At 34.3% G+C, this 16,382-nt stretch overlaps 1 protein-coding gene across 2 annotated transcripts in view; it reads left to right on the forward strand.

Moving 5' to 3' along the window:
• The first annotated feature begins 1,511 nt into the window (after nucleotides 1–1,511).
• The window catches only part of LOC116166654 (homeotic protein ultrabithorax), a 190,589-nt gene continuing 175,718 nt past the window's right edge, over nucleotides 1,512–16,382 (forward strand). Inside the window, exon 1 of one of the 2 annotated variants that reach the window (XM_031481689.1) lies at nucleotides 1,512–2,648. In XM_031481689.1, coding sequence (XP_031337549.1) covers nucleotides 1,985–2,648 — 664 coding nt within the window. In that variant the 5' untranslated portion in view covers nucleotides 1,512–1,984. The remainder of the gene's footprint in view (nucleotides 2,649–16,382) is intronic. The other variant, XM_031481690.1, reaches the window with a different exon arrangement.

The raw sequence follows: 16,382 nt of genomic DNA on the forward strand, positions 1-16,382 counted from the left end.
GTACCTGTAGGTACCTATATTTGCACTCTTTAATTACCTTCGTAAAAATGAAATAGGATCGTTACCTCTCTCTTAATTTTGTTTTAAATTAACGTCTTAGCCCGCTTTAATGCATAGGTACCTATTCTGTCTAACTATACGTTTCATTCAAGGCAGTACCTACTTTCAGATATATATTTAAATCGCATAAGTATCGTTTGACATGTGTTCAATTTACAGCACTTATGCCCTACATTGCCTGTACCTACCTATATACTTCTGTGAGATATGTGATTTAATTTTTGGGGTATGTATTCCCAAATTAATCCATTTGATTTATGTATAGGTACACGCTTTTGTCCAATATTTACTCGATTCCGTTTTTTATTATGTTTGTTTACAGATGCTCTTAAAAAAGCACAAAAGGGAATCGAATGGCTTTGTGTTACCATTGCTACGTTTCCGCACAGTTTGAAGTTTCTATTCATAAATCGAATTGGTACCTACCTACCTATAAATAGAAAATAGAGCTTATTTCGACAAAAAATTATTTAGGTACCTACCTATAAACTTGTACTTACGTGGTATCGATACCAAAAATTAAACTTATAAAGTGTACTCCGGTTTTTCGAAGTTATTAAAGATGCCGTTCACATAAGACATCTTTAAATGCCGTGTTTGAAATGTGTATGACTATAATTTGCATTTGGCGTAAGGATTTCCAGTTAATTGAAGGTATTTAATCGATGTAAAAAAGGGTACACAATTACGAAGTTTACAGATCATGAAAGGAAGGAAAAAATAAAAAGTCAGGAAAGTATTTGTTTATGGTCGAAATTATCTATTACGACCTTCTGAAGTATCAATTTAATTTGATGTTGCTCGTTTGAAAGTTGAATAGAATCTACTATAAAAGTTTGGCACTTCAACGCCAGAGTGCGCTACCAGTTCGTGTGTTAGTTTTCCAAAGGATAGACAGAGAGAATACCACAGAGGGGGAAATTGATTGTATAGTAGGAGTAGTAGTTTCAGATTATATTTTGCGTGCGCAATGTTCTCAGTGGGCGCTTCGGTTTTAACGAATTCGATTGCTATTGGTGCTTCTGCCCCTTCCATATCTAATATTCTATCTTAGTTTTACATTAGGTGCGCCTATCTCTTTATCCATCACTTGCTATAAGCGGAAAACTAAGTGCTTATGGAGTGTTTTACTGTCTAAAATGTACTGTAGTAAAATCTACGCATTTCTAGTAAATAGTGGAAATAAGGGAATGGAGCACAACCACAATTGCACTTTTCTACTTGCGTTTGTGCAGGCATTGAGCCGTACTCAAAACCGCCCTCAAAAAATTCTTCAGAATTTATAATGAAGTTAAAAAGGATTTTAGTACACTTTAAGGTAATTCAGGTAGCTGCGTAATTTTCTTAATGATGTAGCTATTGTTGCCGCGTGTTTAATCGTAGTGGGGGAGCTGTATCAAAGGGAAGTGAGACAACGCGCCATGTGTGAGCGGGAACGCAAATGGGCCGGGATGTGTGGGCCGAGCAGACTCCTGAGCTCCAGTGGGTCTTGATCCGCGACTTCGCTAACAAGCAAAACGGGTACATTTCGGTTTGAGCCTTTGCGCCGTGTACTCGTGCGAATTCGTATCCTACCGTTTATTACTATTGCCAATTTTATTACTATTGCGTCGTAACAATAATCATTTTATTAACTATTAAACACATTTTGCTCCCCTATATTACAAGTGGATGTCATTACCCGAACAGATTATAATGTCGTGAATTTTTTTAAACATTCTTTATCGAACATAATTTTTTTTATAATGCCTAAATGAAAACAGTTAATCAACTACTACCTAATTGCTATCGAAAGTGATTAAATTTTATGATGAGTTTTTGAGTGTCCAGAGTGACAATTTAAATTTAGTACCTCAACAGTTGTGAGTGCTCATTTAATTTTCAAGGGGGTTAACAAAAAAACGTCAACATTAACGCCATAATTATGAACTCTTATTTCGAGCAGAGCGGGTTTTACGGTGGTCACCACCACCAAAGCGCCAGCTCTGCCGCAGCACACCACCATGACCAGAGTGCTGCAGCGGCCGCAGCATATCGCTCTTTTCCTCTAAGCCTTGGAATGTCACCGTACGCTTCGAGCCAGCATCACCACCATCATTCCTTACACCAAACCAGACCACCACAAGATTCACCTTATGATGCTTCAGTGGCTGCCGCATGTAAATTATATTCCTCGTCTGCAGATAGTCAACAAAATTCCAGTTATAGTTCGTCAAATACAAAACCAGATTGTTCCAAAGGCAGCGCAGATCAAAACGGATACGCATCGGTGGTGGCGGCTGCTGCAGTTAAGGATGTATGGCAGAGTGCAACTACAGGTGGCGGCGCAAATTTAGCAAATAGTTTGGGAGGTCCAGTAAGGCCCGCCGCTTGTACACCTGATTCCCGAGTCGGTTACAGTACCTCGGTGGGTTTGGTTGGAGGCGACCCTTCGTCTAGTCCAGGCGCCGCCGGAGGAAATCGCACATCTAACTCTTTAGCGTCTTGGAACAATCCGTGTTCCCTAAACACATCATCGTCCCAACCTGTTGGTACGCAGATACATCAACAAACGAATCACACCTTCTACCCGTGGATGGCCATTGCAGGTAGGTGTTCATTGTCACATAAATATTGGCGTACCTCATTAAATAGTCATAAAAGCTCACCTGTAAAGTACACCATCTTCACCCGTTAACGCTTCCGCTTGGTAAATATGAGGCGTTACAGTAAAAGTTATGTAAATGTTGATCCCCGTAACCCGGACTCGAGTCAAGTGCGTGTAAAATCAGGGTTGAATGCGCTTGATTGTCTCTATCGCACCGCCAAATCTGGCCATAGGGTGCACTCCTTTTAACACATTGTACGCCTCGTCACGCGGTCCTTGTCCGGGTTGCAAGGGACGATCAGCTGTTTGCTCGCCTATATTTGACCCGCTTGTTGTCTAGACGCACACAGTTAAATTAGTAGTGTAATATGTAGGGCACTATTTGACAATTACCCTATAGATACACTTACGCGACGGTCTCGAAAACGCTCTATAATCGTAGTTATCGCGTTATGTTTCATTATCCCGTTCGCAGATACCCAAAAATAACACATTAGTATACGCTTTAGTAGAAACTGGTGCGAAAACGGTATATACACCTATATTTACTCAACTTATACATTCAGAGGTACTTACCTCCACTGAGATCCGTAATATAAAATTATAATTAATTGGGGTATACGTATGTAAAAATAATGGTCCAAGAGTAGGTACTAAATTTACATCAGTGCATCAATAGAGTCGAAAACTCGTCCCTTAAGTCCGTACGCACATCACTGTATGGAGGGTTGCCGGAGTTAGGGCCACCCTATTTCTATAATTGCCCGTAAAAAATTTGATGCCAGTATTACCTAATTGATATCTACAAATAAAAATAATCAACAAATTGATGAAAATAGAAATTGATCTAAATGAACGATGAAGGTATAAATTCATTCGTATTACTTTAGTGTGGGCGAGATTCTCTAATTTGTAACGTAAGTCCATAGAAAAACCAACACCGGGACAACATGATGCCGGTTTTTGATAATTTATGCCATTCTAAATTAATTTTAGAAAAAGGATATCTATCTGAATTAGTTGGGGATTTATTAATCTGAAAGTTAGCTGAGTATATAAAAATACTTTGAACAAAGTCAATTTTGATAAAAAAAACGAGAAGAACATATGCTAAGAAATGTTCAGAGGAATTAGAGCCATGACATGAATCTCAAAAAATTGTACCTATCACGTCATATAAATAAATTCTAATTCAAGCCAAATCGTTAGGGAAATGGTATACTTATTTACCAAATTATTAGAAACAAGAAATCTTTGATCATGCAAAAGAGGGTTCTCAACGAAATCACAGCCAATAATACAATGACTACCTAAATAGCGTGGCAAAACTGGAAATAGTTTACTTACATCCCTCTCTGCAAAAAAAAAACGTAATATTAATTGAGGCACATGAATCAAATTCTTTACATGAAAAGGAATGCCACTACCGCAAATGTTCTGCAAACGTTTTTCGTTCAAATGAATGGGATGACCTCAATACGTAAAGTTTAGAATCTTGTGCGATAAGACATATTTAATTGAACTGTGTTTGTATTATTAAGTTAAATAAACAAAGTGATATGACGCAACAGTCTAATCTTAGTTTCACTTGTTCAAAATCGATAGATTGAATCAATTACTTGGAAACTTTTTGTCACATTAGGTTGACGTTTTTGAGGTGTTCACCGTCGCAAAAGGTTTGAGTATTGATTGAAAGACAGAGTGCCTTCTGAAATATAAATCCTATTGAAAAGTATAAAATTAGGTATGTAAATAAACAGTGTGTGTTTTAATCCCGAGGGTGAAGATTGTTACCCAAAACGTATTTGAGGTACCCGATGTATTAGGACGCACTTTAGTCCTGTGGTATACCTATACGCCATATTTTGTACTCCTTTAATCAGCTACAGTAATTTCTACGTCCAAGTAGGTACAAATTTGAAATAATAAAATTTATTTGATTGCAGGATCCATATATAAAATATATGGAAAACGGTATACAGGGTGCCCATTATGTTTGGAATACTTTTAGTATATATCTCTATAAGTATCGACTGTATACATAATTGTTCTAAATAAAAGTTGTTTAACATTTTATTTCCCATAATAAGGCAGCAATAATAATGAGCATAATGAAAAGGTGCACTGCCATTTAAAAAAATGCAATTGCTTTTGGTTACTCATCTGTTTTCTGAAATAAAAACAACTGAATGCTGCCTTATTATCGGGTATAAAATGTTAAACAACTTTCATATAGAAAATGTTTTTATACATTCGATATTTACCGAGATATATACTATATTCCATACATAATGGACACCTTGTATATAATACCTAAGTATAAGATATAGTACTAGAACCAAAATGTATAGATATAAAGGTAACCATTGATCAATAGATTGTATTTGTTGTTGCAGTATGTACCTAGCTGCCCTCACTTTTTGTCCTGCGTCGCGTTTTGCTCCCTCCGGGAGAAAAACTGACACTTTAGTTCCATAAATGAAGACAAAACACGTTGATTTAGTCCACGTAGTATAAAAAAGTTTTTTGAGTGTCTTCTGAAACGTAAATTTTGACAGCCTATACGTATTCATGCGTATGATCATACTGTACATTCTGTCCAAAAATCATGTGCATCTATAAGTCGCCTTTTTTTTTCTCCAGTCTGCCGCTTCAAAATGTCTTCTATAGTTACTAATCTGAATCAAATACCGACGTACCTCTTAAAAAGTAAGGGAGTACCTACTATGAATAATGTAGACGATGAAATTAAGTCTATAGGGAGATTTCTGTCAACTCGGCTCGATGGCTTTCTATTATACTCTATTCACAAGGGGAACCCGACCAGGCAATACTTAGGCGCACCACAGGCTCATTGTGCCGCTCGATGGCTAAGATTTTTTGTATAAATCATGCATGTATGTAATTAACGTTAGGGCAGGGTGTTTCTTAAATGAAGTAGAAAAAATGCCACCAACGAATCCACTGCTAAAAAGGAGAACAATTGAGTCAAAGTTTCGCTTATTCGGAGTTACAGCCTAAGTAGCTAATGGTATGGTTTCCATTAGGTACCGAACTATGGATGCGTTCACACACGTTCCTACAATTTCCTTTTAAATGGGCCATAAAAAAGCATTAGCGAACATCAACAACCAAAATAGTGCCTACTAACAAAATGACACTTACAATTTTCTTACAATTTGACATTTCGAGTGAAGTATTTTTCAAAAAACCTAAAATGTCCAGAAACGAACGAAAAATCTTGATGGTGTACAATATAGGACCACACGTCAAACTTGAGGGCATCGACATTTTATGTTGCAAGTATAAAAGAATTTTCCTATATTATACACGCTCCGTAACAACTAAAGAACTGTAACTTCGCATAAGCTAGTCACCGCCTTGGACTGGGGTACAGTTCATTAGTCTTATTTTCAGCTCCGGATTCCTTGGTATAGCTTTTGCTACTTCGTTTAGGAACACCCCGTATAGAGATTGAATTTTTAGTAGTCACCAATTGAACAGTACTTGTCAGTTTTGACACATTGTACATTGTACGCTATACAAAAATTTTTTCGCTTTTTTGAGTGAAGGCTTTTTATCGGTCTGTATGCAGTATGCAGGAAATGTTTTGGACGGGAGTAAAATCATATCATGCATAACATCACAGAATATAGAGTACCCTTCGATATGCTGTGGTCTCACGCGCGAGGTCACGCGTAACCCTCGACACCCGAAGGCGAGTTTCAGCGCGCTCGCCTGGTTCACAATTATTTAAAGCGCACGCGTTCATTTCAAAAGAAATATGGCATAGAAATCGTAGGAGAGTCTTTGAAATTGACTAATAGCTTCGGAGTAAATAAAATGACGTAAGGTTATTGTTAATTATCTCTATTAGTTAGTCGCTTTTTCAGAAATATTTAATATTGAATAGAACGCTGCGTAGCGCAACTGCAAGGCCGCCGCCTTCCGATGATGATAACGCGGGTTCGAACCCAGCCCGAGCGGGTGCTTTTTTATATGGCAGCAGAGAAAAAGTAGTAGTCACTTTTGCCGGAACTTACCAAGTGTCACTTTCCAATATACCAATAACAAATTACGATAAAAACATACACCTCTCAAGTCTACACCTCCGCCCAAAAATGTTCAAGAATTGGGCCTTCGTATTATGGGAGAGATACGTGCAAATCCCTTCAGAAGTTGTCCCAAATGCCGTTAGGGACTGTTCTATTAGGTCATTTCCACAACGCACCTAAAGGACAATCATTTTGAGCATTTGGTATAAGCTTTTATTTTTAGAGCTTATACAATTTTATCTTACTTAGTGTTGAGTTTTTGTTCTATATTTTAGTTAAAGCAAAAATCTTATTGCCTATAGTTGTTTGTTGTTTATGCATAAATATAAAATATATGTATAAGATGTTCCATTACAAAAATTAATAGCTGCAATATCCAGTATTTGAAGTAATAAAAAATATGACATTATGGTCAATAAATTCTTCGTTCTTTACGGTACATACCAAATTTATAGGACAAAACAAATTGGAGACGTTTTCATAAGATGTTCTGAAAACAATAAAAATTTAAATAAACTATCTATACCTAATCCAAAAACTACTTATGTTGAGAAAATTGGCGGCAGTATTCACCATTTCGAAAAAATGCACTAAGGACAATGTAAGATATGATTCAACAAAATGATTAGTGCATTTTATTTAAAATTTTGCTTAAAATACTCAAAAACGTTAATTTGGCAATAACCTAGCTAACAATGGGCAAAATAAAAAAACTACCAAAAGGTCGACCGCAATTGTACTACAGAGAAATATGAGATGCAAATGAATCTCCCAAGGTAAAGTTCTTTGCATCAAAGTAATTTTTATGACACCAATTAAATGTGAAAATTTTAAGTTATTTAAATATAAAAAACGATTATCTTTACCTTACAAATTTAAACACTCGATTTACACTTTTCTTTAAATAAGAGATAATGGGAATTAAAATAAATCCAGTTTAAGAATCTTTAAAATTTGCAGTTTTTTAAATCCGAAACTTTTCTGTAAGAATTTATAAATTAATCGCAATATGTTCATCTTCACCAATTTTCTTAGAAAGTATAATGGGACTAAGAAACGCAGCAATATAATAAAAATCAAAATAAAATATTATCTTGGGTAATTTACGTGCTAATTCCCTAATTTTAATGGAATATTTAATCCTATGGGTCAATAACATAATATTTCAGGTATAAAATTACGTTTTATTGTTGTAAACGGGATGCTACCAAAACAATTAAAAAAATAACCTTCGACCTGTATGGTATTCCAAACATGTTTTCAATTGTTCTACGTAGATGTAGCGTCTTCACACGTAATTATAAAATTTAATTAATTAAATATGGCTTATATCCAAACTATTTCCCCTGTATACAGTGTGTCCCCCGATTAACGGTCGTCTCTTGACAAAAAAATTCGATTTGCATTTTAAGTTTCTAGGTCCCTTTGAAATTTTCAAAAGTTTTTTGCAGACCAGTAAAGTGCTCTTTGGGGACGAGATACGCACAAATAATATTAAGAAGAGTTGTTCAGAGTGAAAAACTGAGTAACCAAAATTTCAATGCTTTTATTTTTAACTAAATTTTTTTAGAAAATCTGAACAAATGTACTGCTCAAAATAGAATGTAATGAGCGTGTAGCAAATTTGAACTCGATAGGAACAATAAAAGTAACTCATTTGGTGGTAACTTTGCATTTTATTATTTTTTCTTTTGGGATATCGAGTTTGGCAAATGATTATGCCATCATCAGGCCTTGCGTTTGCGAAATGGAGTAATGCATCGCACATATCGATAGGAACACTTCCATACTTTATTTATAATATTAATTGTAATATAATATATCTAACAATAATATATTAATATTAATAGGTAAATTGAGGATTTTAATATCAACTTAATTAATTATAAAATTAAAATGAAATCACATCCTAGTTGAGCACAAGAAGCGTTTATGTCTTTCAAATTATATTTTGAATTGCGTTTTTTAAGTCGGTCATATTAGGAACCACAGGGTGCAATGAAAAAACGAAGTAAGCATTGTAATAGCAAAACGTCAAGCAAATAAACTTATTATTGTTAGTTAGTGTGCATTACTTAAACTTAAAATTTTAACATTAGAAGAAAAAATATATTTAGTTCAATGTTATGGACCCGAAAACCGTGATACAAAAATCGTATATGCGTTGTGACCGGTTAAGAAGTTTTTACGAACTGAAACATTCATAGCATTAAAAAAGAAAAAAAGTCTCCTTTTATAAGGTCCTAACCTAATTGCCTTTCTTCCCTACCCAAAAGGCACTTTTGGATTAGAATTTCATAATTTATTTAACAAAAAGATGTAATTTATGCGACCCATGGATTTAGTATAGTAAAATGTCAAAAGAAAATGTTTTTATTCCCTCTACTAGTGTCATGGCAAGAAGATATAAAGTAAATCGAGTCTTAGTTAAACATTATGATTGCTATTTGATTTCTTATCACGACAATTACCTACATTTTGCAATCTTAAAATTAAGTCTAGTGTAAGTACGGAGTAACTGTTTGATATTTCTAATAAAAAAAAGAAGATATGGCCCATTGAAACTTTTCTCACATCTTTTTTTTGTAACCAACCCATACCCAACATTTGCACTATTTATCAGATGCACTATTTCAACCGTAGCTACTTTAAAAATACTTGTCATGTAAACAAAATAGCAATTATTGTCTTATCCTCTTATCCAAATCAATCTCTAAATAATTTTACACAAAGAAACACCTACAAATTTTATTAACTTGAGAAGTTAGTTTCTTTTTGGAATAGGTTCCGCTTTCGTGGATTGTTTATATTTTGTTTATAAATCACTATAGGAGTTCTTATTGAATACAAAAAATAAGCGTAATCTTGCATGAAGTATAGTCCTTTTATTTTTTGTTGTAGTTTATTTACAAAGATTTCTGAAAACAGGGGCACTTACCGACTGTAGCTTTTTCTTCTCTACACACTGGAATCATCAATGTCCTTTATTCTAGTACGGACCGGAATTTTTTATTTTATATTTTGACCTGGTGATTTTCAAAGACTAGGTATACTACGCTACTAAATGTTCGAACCCTAAATTAAAGCATAATTTACAAAAATGGGGACACCCTCTACACACCTATAAAGTACTTCATAATGTCTTTTTTCTATTGACCAAACCGGTCCACATTCACATTTTACGAAAAAAAATGTATTTATTTATTGTAACAAAATACTTTGGGGCTGATTTCGCTGCAATGAAAACCTACACCTAATCGTATGTAAATGTTTTTAATGTAATCGAAATATCTTCCCCTATACAAATAAATCTATTCGGATCATCATGGTGCTGAAAATAATTAGAGCATCGATTTAATTAATTCTATTCACGCATATATTTAGATTATTCCTCATCTGCATTGTCATTTTATAAATTTTATATAAAACGTCATCGCTTCCCTCTGAAATTCCTTTTATGTAATTACCAATCTAAATATCGATTAACGCTCCCTGTCAGAATGAAGGTAATTTTCGTCCAGTTACGTTTGTAGTGAAGTGTAAAGCTGTTAACAGGCGGTGGTGAAAATAAGTCGTAAGGTCATTAATGCGCTATTTATTTCAAGAAAGTGAAATACGACAGCAAGATACGGCGGTTAGGTCATAATAAGCCCGATATATCATTAACATTTCATAACTGGCTTCGTCTTCATATCTGATTAGCTTCTTAATTTAGGAAATTATGTCCATTTATAAACGAGCGATCAATTTCGGGTAGGCTTTTTGGAATTATATAAATAGGGGTCAAAAACAAAGCGTAATAATAGGTGGTTTCACGGGCTGATGAATGCTAAAATTGGTAGCAGAGAAAAGGAATAATAGATTTTACAATGTGATTTATGTAGGTATTTGTTTCTGTTGAATACTTATTTCTTTGTTGCCTGATAACTTTATGTTTCCATGGGTATTCTAAGTGCGTTGCGTATTCTTGAAATAACTATGCCTCCGTAATTAAAATACCAAAAAAACGCGGCAGGCATCTAACAATAAACCTGTAGAAAATCATTAGAAGTCATCGTGTAGCAAGTGCAAAGCTGCAACCGGAGTTCTGAGTTCCTTTCCCGGATCGTACTCTGAACACAATCCGGATGAGTGATGACGTATTGCCTTGGCCCAGTCAAGTTACACCCCCTTTGTTCGCGCCGAAATTCTAACCACCACACCAAAAACATTGACCTATTTTTAAATCATTTTTTAACGCGTAGGGCCAACGTCTTTTAATTTGTTACGTTTTCACAAAAACTCATATTTCAGTAGAAATGAAAAAAATAATAAACCACCCTGTCACACAAAGCCTAACGAAACCCTTATTACGGAATCTAAAGCTAATTAGTAATTAACTCATAGTTAAATTCCTACTGTAATTACCTATACAGATCTAGACCTGGGAATGGTATAATCAATGTTTTTTGAATAGTTGCTACCGGCATCGATTAGTCCTCCGTGTAGAAGGGCAAAGATTGAAAATTTATGTCTACTTTATAAACGCGCGGCGTACTTTAGAATGTTTCCAATTATACATCGAAATTAAATAAATAGAGGACTATCGAAAAATTGGCTTTTACATACTTGCACATAATACGGTTCTGCGAAGTTACATTGATTTACTTCGAAAGTTTAAGCTTTCGGGCGTAATTAATAACGAACAAAATTATTGAACCGAATATTTAACATACCGCGTCGCTTATGGATTAAAAAATACAATGGTATAGTAGACATTACGGTTCCCTTTTGATATATTGTAAAATTATCTATAATTGACCGTAATTGTGACCCATACCTTTTATTAACTATTTTTGTAGGGTTTGTGACGTGCGTAAGTGTTGATCGCGTGCTAGGTTAGTGGTCACAAAGTTAGATATAAGTTTTGTGTGGAAAATGTGTACAAAATTTGGTCATTTAAAGTTCAGGACAAGTTTCGTTGAGAAACAGGCTGGGATTTAGCATTTATTCATTCGCCGCTATATAACTGTAGGTATGCGGAAAGTTGTGTTTTCTTCCTGATATCTAGGGGTATTGCTTGCTAGAGTTTAAGAAAGTTACCCCGTAGGCAGGTTTTCTGTTTAAAAATTGGACACTCGCACTGGTACAAACAAATATCAAACCGAAAATTATATTAGAGGCACCAGACAGCTAAAATTGGCACATTTCTTTACATACTAAAAGAAGAGAGATGATCTCTGTTAATTTTTGTAATTAATGTTATATTGCTGTGACGCTACTCATAATTTTAGTTTGGGTATTTTTTGTTTGTTTATGAGAAATGCTCGTCACCATACGGATAATTCATTATTTATCATTAAATTTGTTTTGGATAGAGCTAAATTATGTAGAAGTGAGTGGAATGTTAGATTTGAGGTGTTTGCAATTGTTTTTAAAAAGTATACGTGTGATTATGAACCCAGTTAATTTTCAGTCTCTTGTAACTTTCGGCAAACCGAGTGGTTATTAGTGAAATAACAATTTTCAAAAGTCATTGTGAAAATAATGCAATTAAATTTTGTTTTTAAATCTACTTATTGTGGCCATTTGAAATCATTTGCAGTGACGAATTATTTATTTTGTTAAGTTGTAGCTGTTCAGCGTATCACTTTTCCTACATGTGTACTCTTCATGTCTTCTAAGAACCACTCGCTGGAATTACCTACTCCACATATTTTGGTTTGCCCTTGCTTGAAAAGTTAAAACCGAAATATTCCCACAACTCGAAAAGTTAATGGTAACGCCATATTTTTCTATCTCGGATATTTTGGGAAATTTTAATTATCATGTTCTGAATATTTCGAAAAATCTTCAAATCGTTAACAATTTTGTGCGTACATATTAGGGCTTATTTTGGTCTAGTCGCAGTGATCTATAAGCGGAGATGTCCAAATGTTTGACCGTGTACGCTTGAAAAGCCAACATCCAGATCTGCAAGCCCTTTCTATGGGGTCTGAGCTTTGGATTTCACCAAAACGATTTAATTTATTTCCATAGGAAGTGAATTTATTTGTAGTTCGCAATTACATTTTAAAGATTCAGTACACACACACACACACAAAAACAACAGTTGACAACTTTGGGGGTTTCAACAGCTGGTGGTATCGAACCAATTTTCTGATTGATTTTTGTGTTGCAGTATATCGTCGTATTTGTAATAAAAAATGCTACTCGATACAGTGTGTGTTTTTTACTGGCTATAGGTATAAAAAAATAAAAAAATAAAGTTGACGATGATTTCTCCGAAACGAAACTCTGTATTGAAAATCTCTCAATGGTGTCTTGTAGAGCTCAAAAAGTGAGAATGAGAAAGTTTTTTTTTGTATCTGTTCAAATGGCACCAGAATAAAATAAAAACGAAATCAGTAAATTTCAGTTCAGTTCAGTTCAGTTCAGTTTTTCTGGTATACCTTCGGAAGTAATCGGAATTTTCATTTTCATATCTTCTATGGTTTCCGATGGGCACTCTTATATCTTGGACATATGTATGATATATTATAATGAATAGGATAGGTATAAAAAGGGGTTTCACTAAAAAAAAATAAGTTCAATTTCATTTTCAATACGGAGCCATTTGGCATGGGTTTCTGAGCACCCTGTAAACATTTTCCAACCAGTTTTTTCATATTATGTAACGCATACTTCTTATTTACGCAAATCATAAAAAGTACCGCGCTATACTCCAATTTATTTATTTTGTAAAATTAACATTTTCGAAACTTTTTATTTGTTTCTACACCCTATATAGAAATCGATTACTTATACAACCAGCTATCGCATAATGAATTGATTGACTTATCTCTTAATAGTAACGAATCATATTAATCAGCTAGGTACAATAAATCACAAAGATCCTTGTGGCGCAAATAGGAGATTGAGCAGTAAGCAGTAAGAGTAACTTCAGGGTTTTAAATTCTCCACCGTTTTCAAATGCACTCATCGTAGGGGAGCAATTTTGCGTTTTTGTCCATCAAAACTATGAAGCATGGTTTTGATTCTTTATACAATAAATACAATACAATAAATTTAATACAATAAAATTAAAGGTATGATTGCATAGAAGTTAGAAAAATTAATGGAATTTAGATATAATGTATGCACCTAGCCTAATCTTGTCTATACAGCGTTCGCACATTACCCAAAGGCGGCATTTGGAAAGAAGAAAAATGTTTTGCATACCTAAATTTAAAACATCATCTAACGGTGTTAAATATTTAGTGCACAGTTTACACAATCACACAAATTTACTCCTAATAACCGGTGTTATTTCGGTCGTTTTCACTCATTATTAATATAAACTAATTCGAACTAAGGGTACCTACAATAAAACAAGAAGAACGAGAAGTTTACAAAAATAACACACTTTACCTGGACGGTTCTCGAGACAAACACCATCAAACTCGTGCGAATGACAGAATAATTGCTATAATATTATAATATTACGTACAATATACTAGGAATTTTAAGCTGATTTTTAAATTGATAAAAAATCAAGCTCATGAGCCGCTCACTGCTATTGGAAGGTTACATAATAATACATTATATAATCATCCAAGGTTTGGTAATTTAAATTCCTCCTGCTTTTTCGATGCGCATTGTTTCAAGAGATTATTTTTGTTAATTTAGTGGTCACGGCCATGGCGCAAGAATGAAGTTTTGGTATTAGTTTTGTAATTGAAATTTTTCTCCAACTGAAACCTACCTTAAAAACTATAACAATTACATGCATCGGAAGCCTTTCAGCAATAGCAACACCAACGGTATAAATTTGATTTTTAATATTCTGTGTTACGATAATTCAGTTATGAAATTCCTTTCAAATATTGTAATTATTCCAACGGGTTGGCTTTCAGATGGTTTTCATGCTGCGTCTATGCAAGAGGACGATAAACTATTCTCACGATTCGGTAATTGAGCCGTAAATTAAAAGCGATCTCGTCGCTACCTATAATGATTTATTGAATGTAATATAAATTCGTTAAGGTATAACTATTGTTCGTTAACTCTATTCGTGAGCTTTTTTTTCGGTCGAATCATCTTATTTTGCATAACTCGGGCGATGTACCGAAAAACGAAGATATTGAGGATAAAAAGTATAAAGAATAAAGACATTAGACATGGGTGCGATACCTATCTTACCGTTAGTTTTTTATTACCATCCCATAAATTTTGCACTTCTGTCGAACAAAAATTCAGGATGTTTGCTTGCCGATGTATACCTGACAACGCAAGGACAACTACTCGTTATGAGGCACTTTTTTATTTTTATTGTACTTTCTTTCCGTATACACGTATCGGTTATGCGCACCTTGTAATTTTATAAACTACCAACTAATATTTTAGTAAAGCTCATTTCTAAAAGATGTAAGGAGAGATAGTCGATTCTCACATGCTTCGATTAGTAAAATTAAAATTCACGTACATGAAAAACTGAAATTTTAATCTGACGCTTACTTCATCCAGCTTTTAATATTAATAAAGGACTTCGTATTTCGTGAATGCGTACGTAGGTTAGCGACTGGCCATAATAATAGCTCCGAATTGTCGGTAGACCCTAGAATTACAAAAGCGAGTTTTTAATGGCGACCCTGACTAAGGCCTGTATATTTACAGGGGGAAGTATCCAGGGAGACTTTAGCCCGTTGGCGTTAGTTTAGTTTTGTTGGTTGAATGGTAAACACGTTTTTTTTTGTGAGCGAAGTGTAAATTATATCAGTTTAGTGATAATTTGGTGAAGTATAGTAAAAGCCACAATTTTCTATTAATTTTCTCACTGTAACGTTTAAATACAACAAAAGTTCAAAAGCAAATTGTAATTAACAAAGGAACGAAGTGCAATTTAATTCCATTAATGCAACTAATTATGCCAAATAGCTCAACCTACTGCGCATATTAATTCGTTGAATACGGTTAGTTAGCTATTCCTGATGCACCTACCATATGTACAATGTCCCTCCATTTGTCATTTATAAATCAATACTTTCAAACTTAAAATTCTATTTATATATTATGTTGTTATATAAACTCATTTCGGCTAAAACAGTTTTTGGGGAAGATAATACATTTTCCTTAAACTGGGAAAAGGAACACCGCTTGGTTTTAGACAAAATAAGTTATCATTCTGTTACAGGTTGACAAGTAGGTGTAATAAATTGTAAAAGCTTTAAAGAAGTGTTAAAATGTCTACATGATCTACAACGGTTCCTTCTGATCTTGGGTTTTTAGAACAATCAAAAGTTGCGGTAGACGGCAAAAAGAAAATTAAAATATTCGTTTGAAATGTAACAAATTCTTTACTTCTTTCAAGCCTAGTTTATTATTATATTCAGTGAGCATGAAACGTACACACGGAAACACTAAAAATTAAACACCGCCGTCCTAGTAAAATTTCAAAGCTAAAAATTGAAGATGTCAGCCGTTTTGCTTGAAATTGTACAGGGCGTGGATATTTTCACAGCTAACAAACATATATGCTATTTTTTAAAGAACATGTCATGTAGTTCAGTTTTTGTGCGTCAGTGTGTCTATCTAACTGGAGAACAAACAGAGATAGCGTGCCAAACATTCGCCAATCGAGATCATGCAACAGTGCTTATTAAATATGAGTTGAATTTCGAAAAATTCCCCTACTAAAAATCGTATGCGATTCATCGTATCTT

Source organism: Photinus pyralis, unplaced genomic scaffold (genome assembly GCF_008802855.1).
Source record: "Photinus pyralis isolate 1611_PpyrPB1 unplaced genomic scaffold, Ppyr1.3 Ppyr1.4_LG3b, whole genome shotgun sequence".
Classification (NCBI taxonomy): Eukaryota; Metazoa; Arthropoda; class Insecta; order Coleoptera; family Lampyridae; genus Photinus; species Photinus pyralis.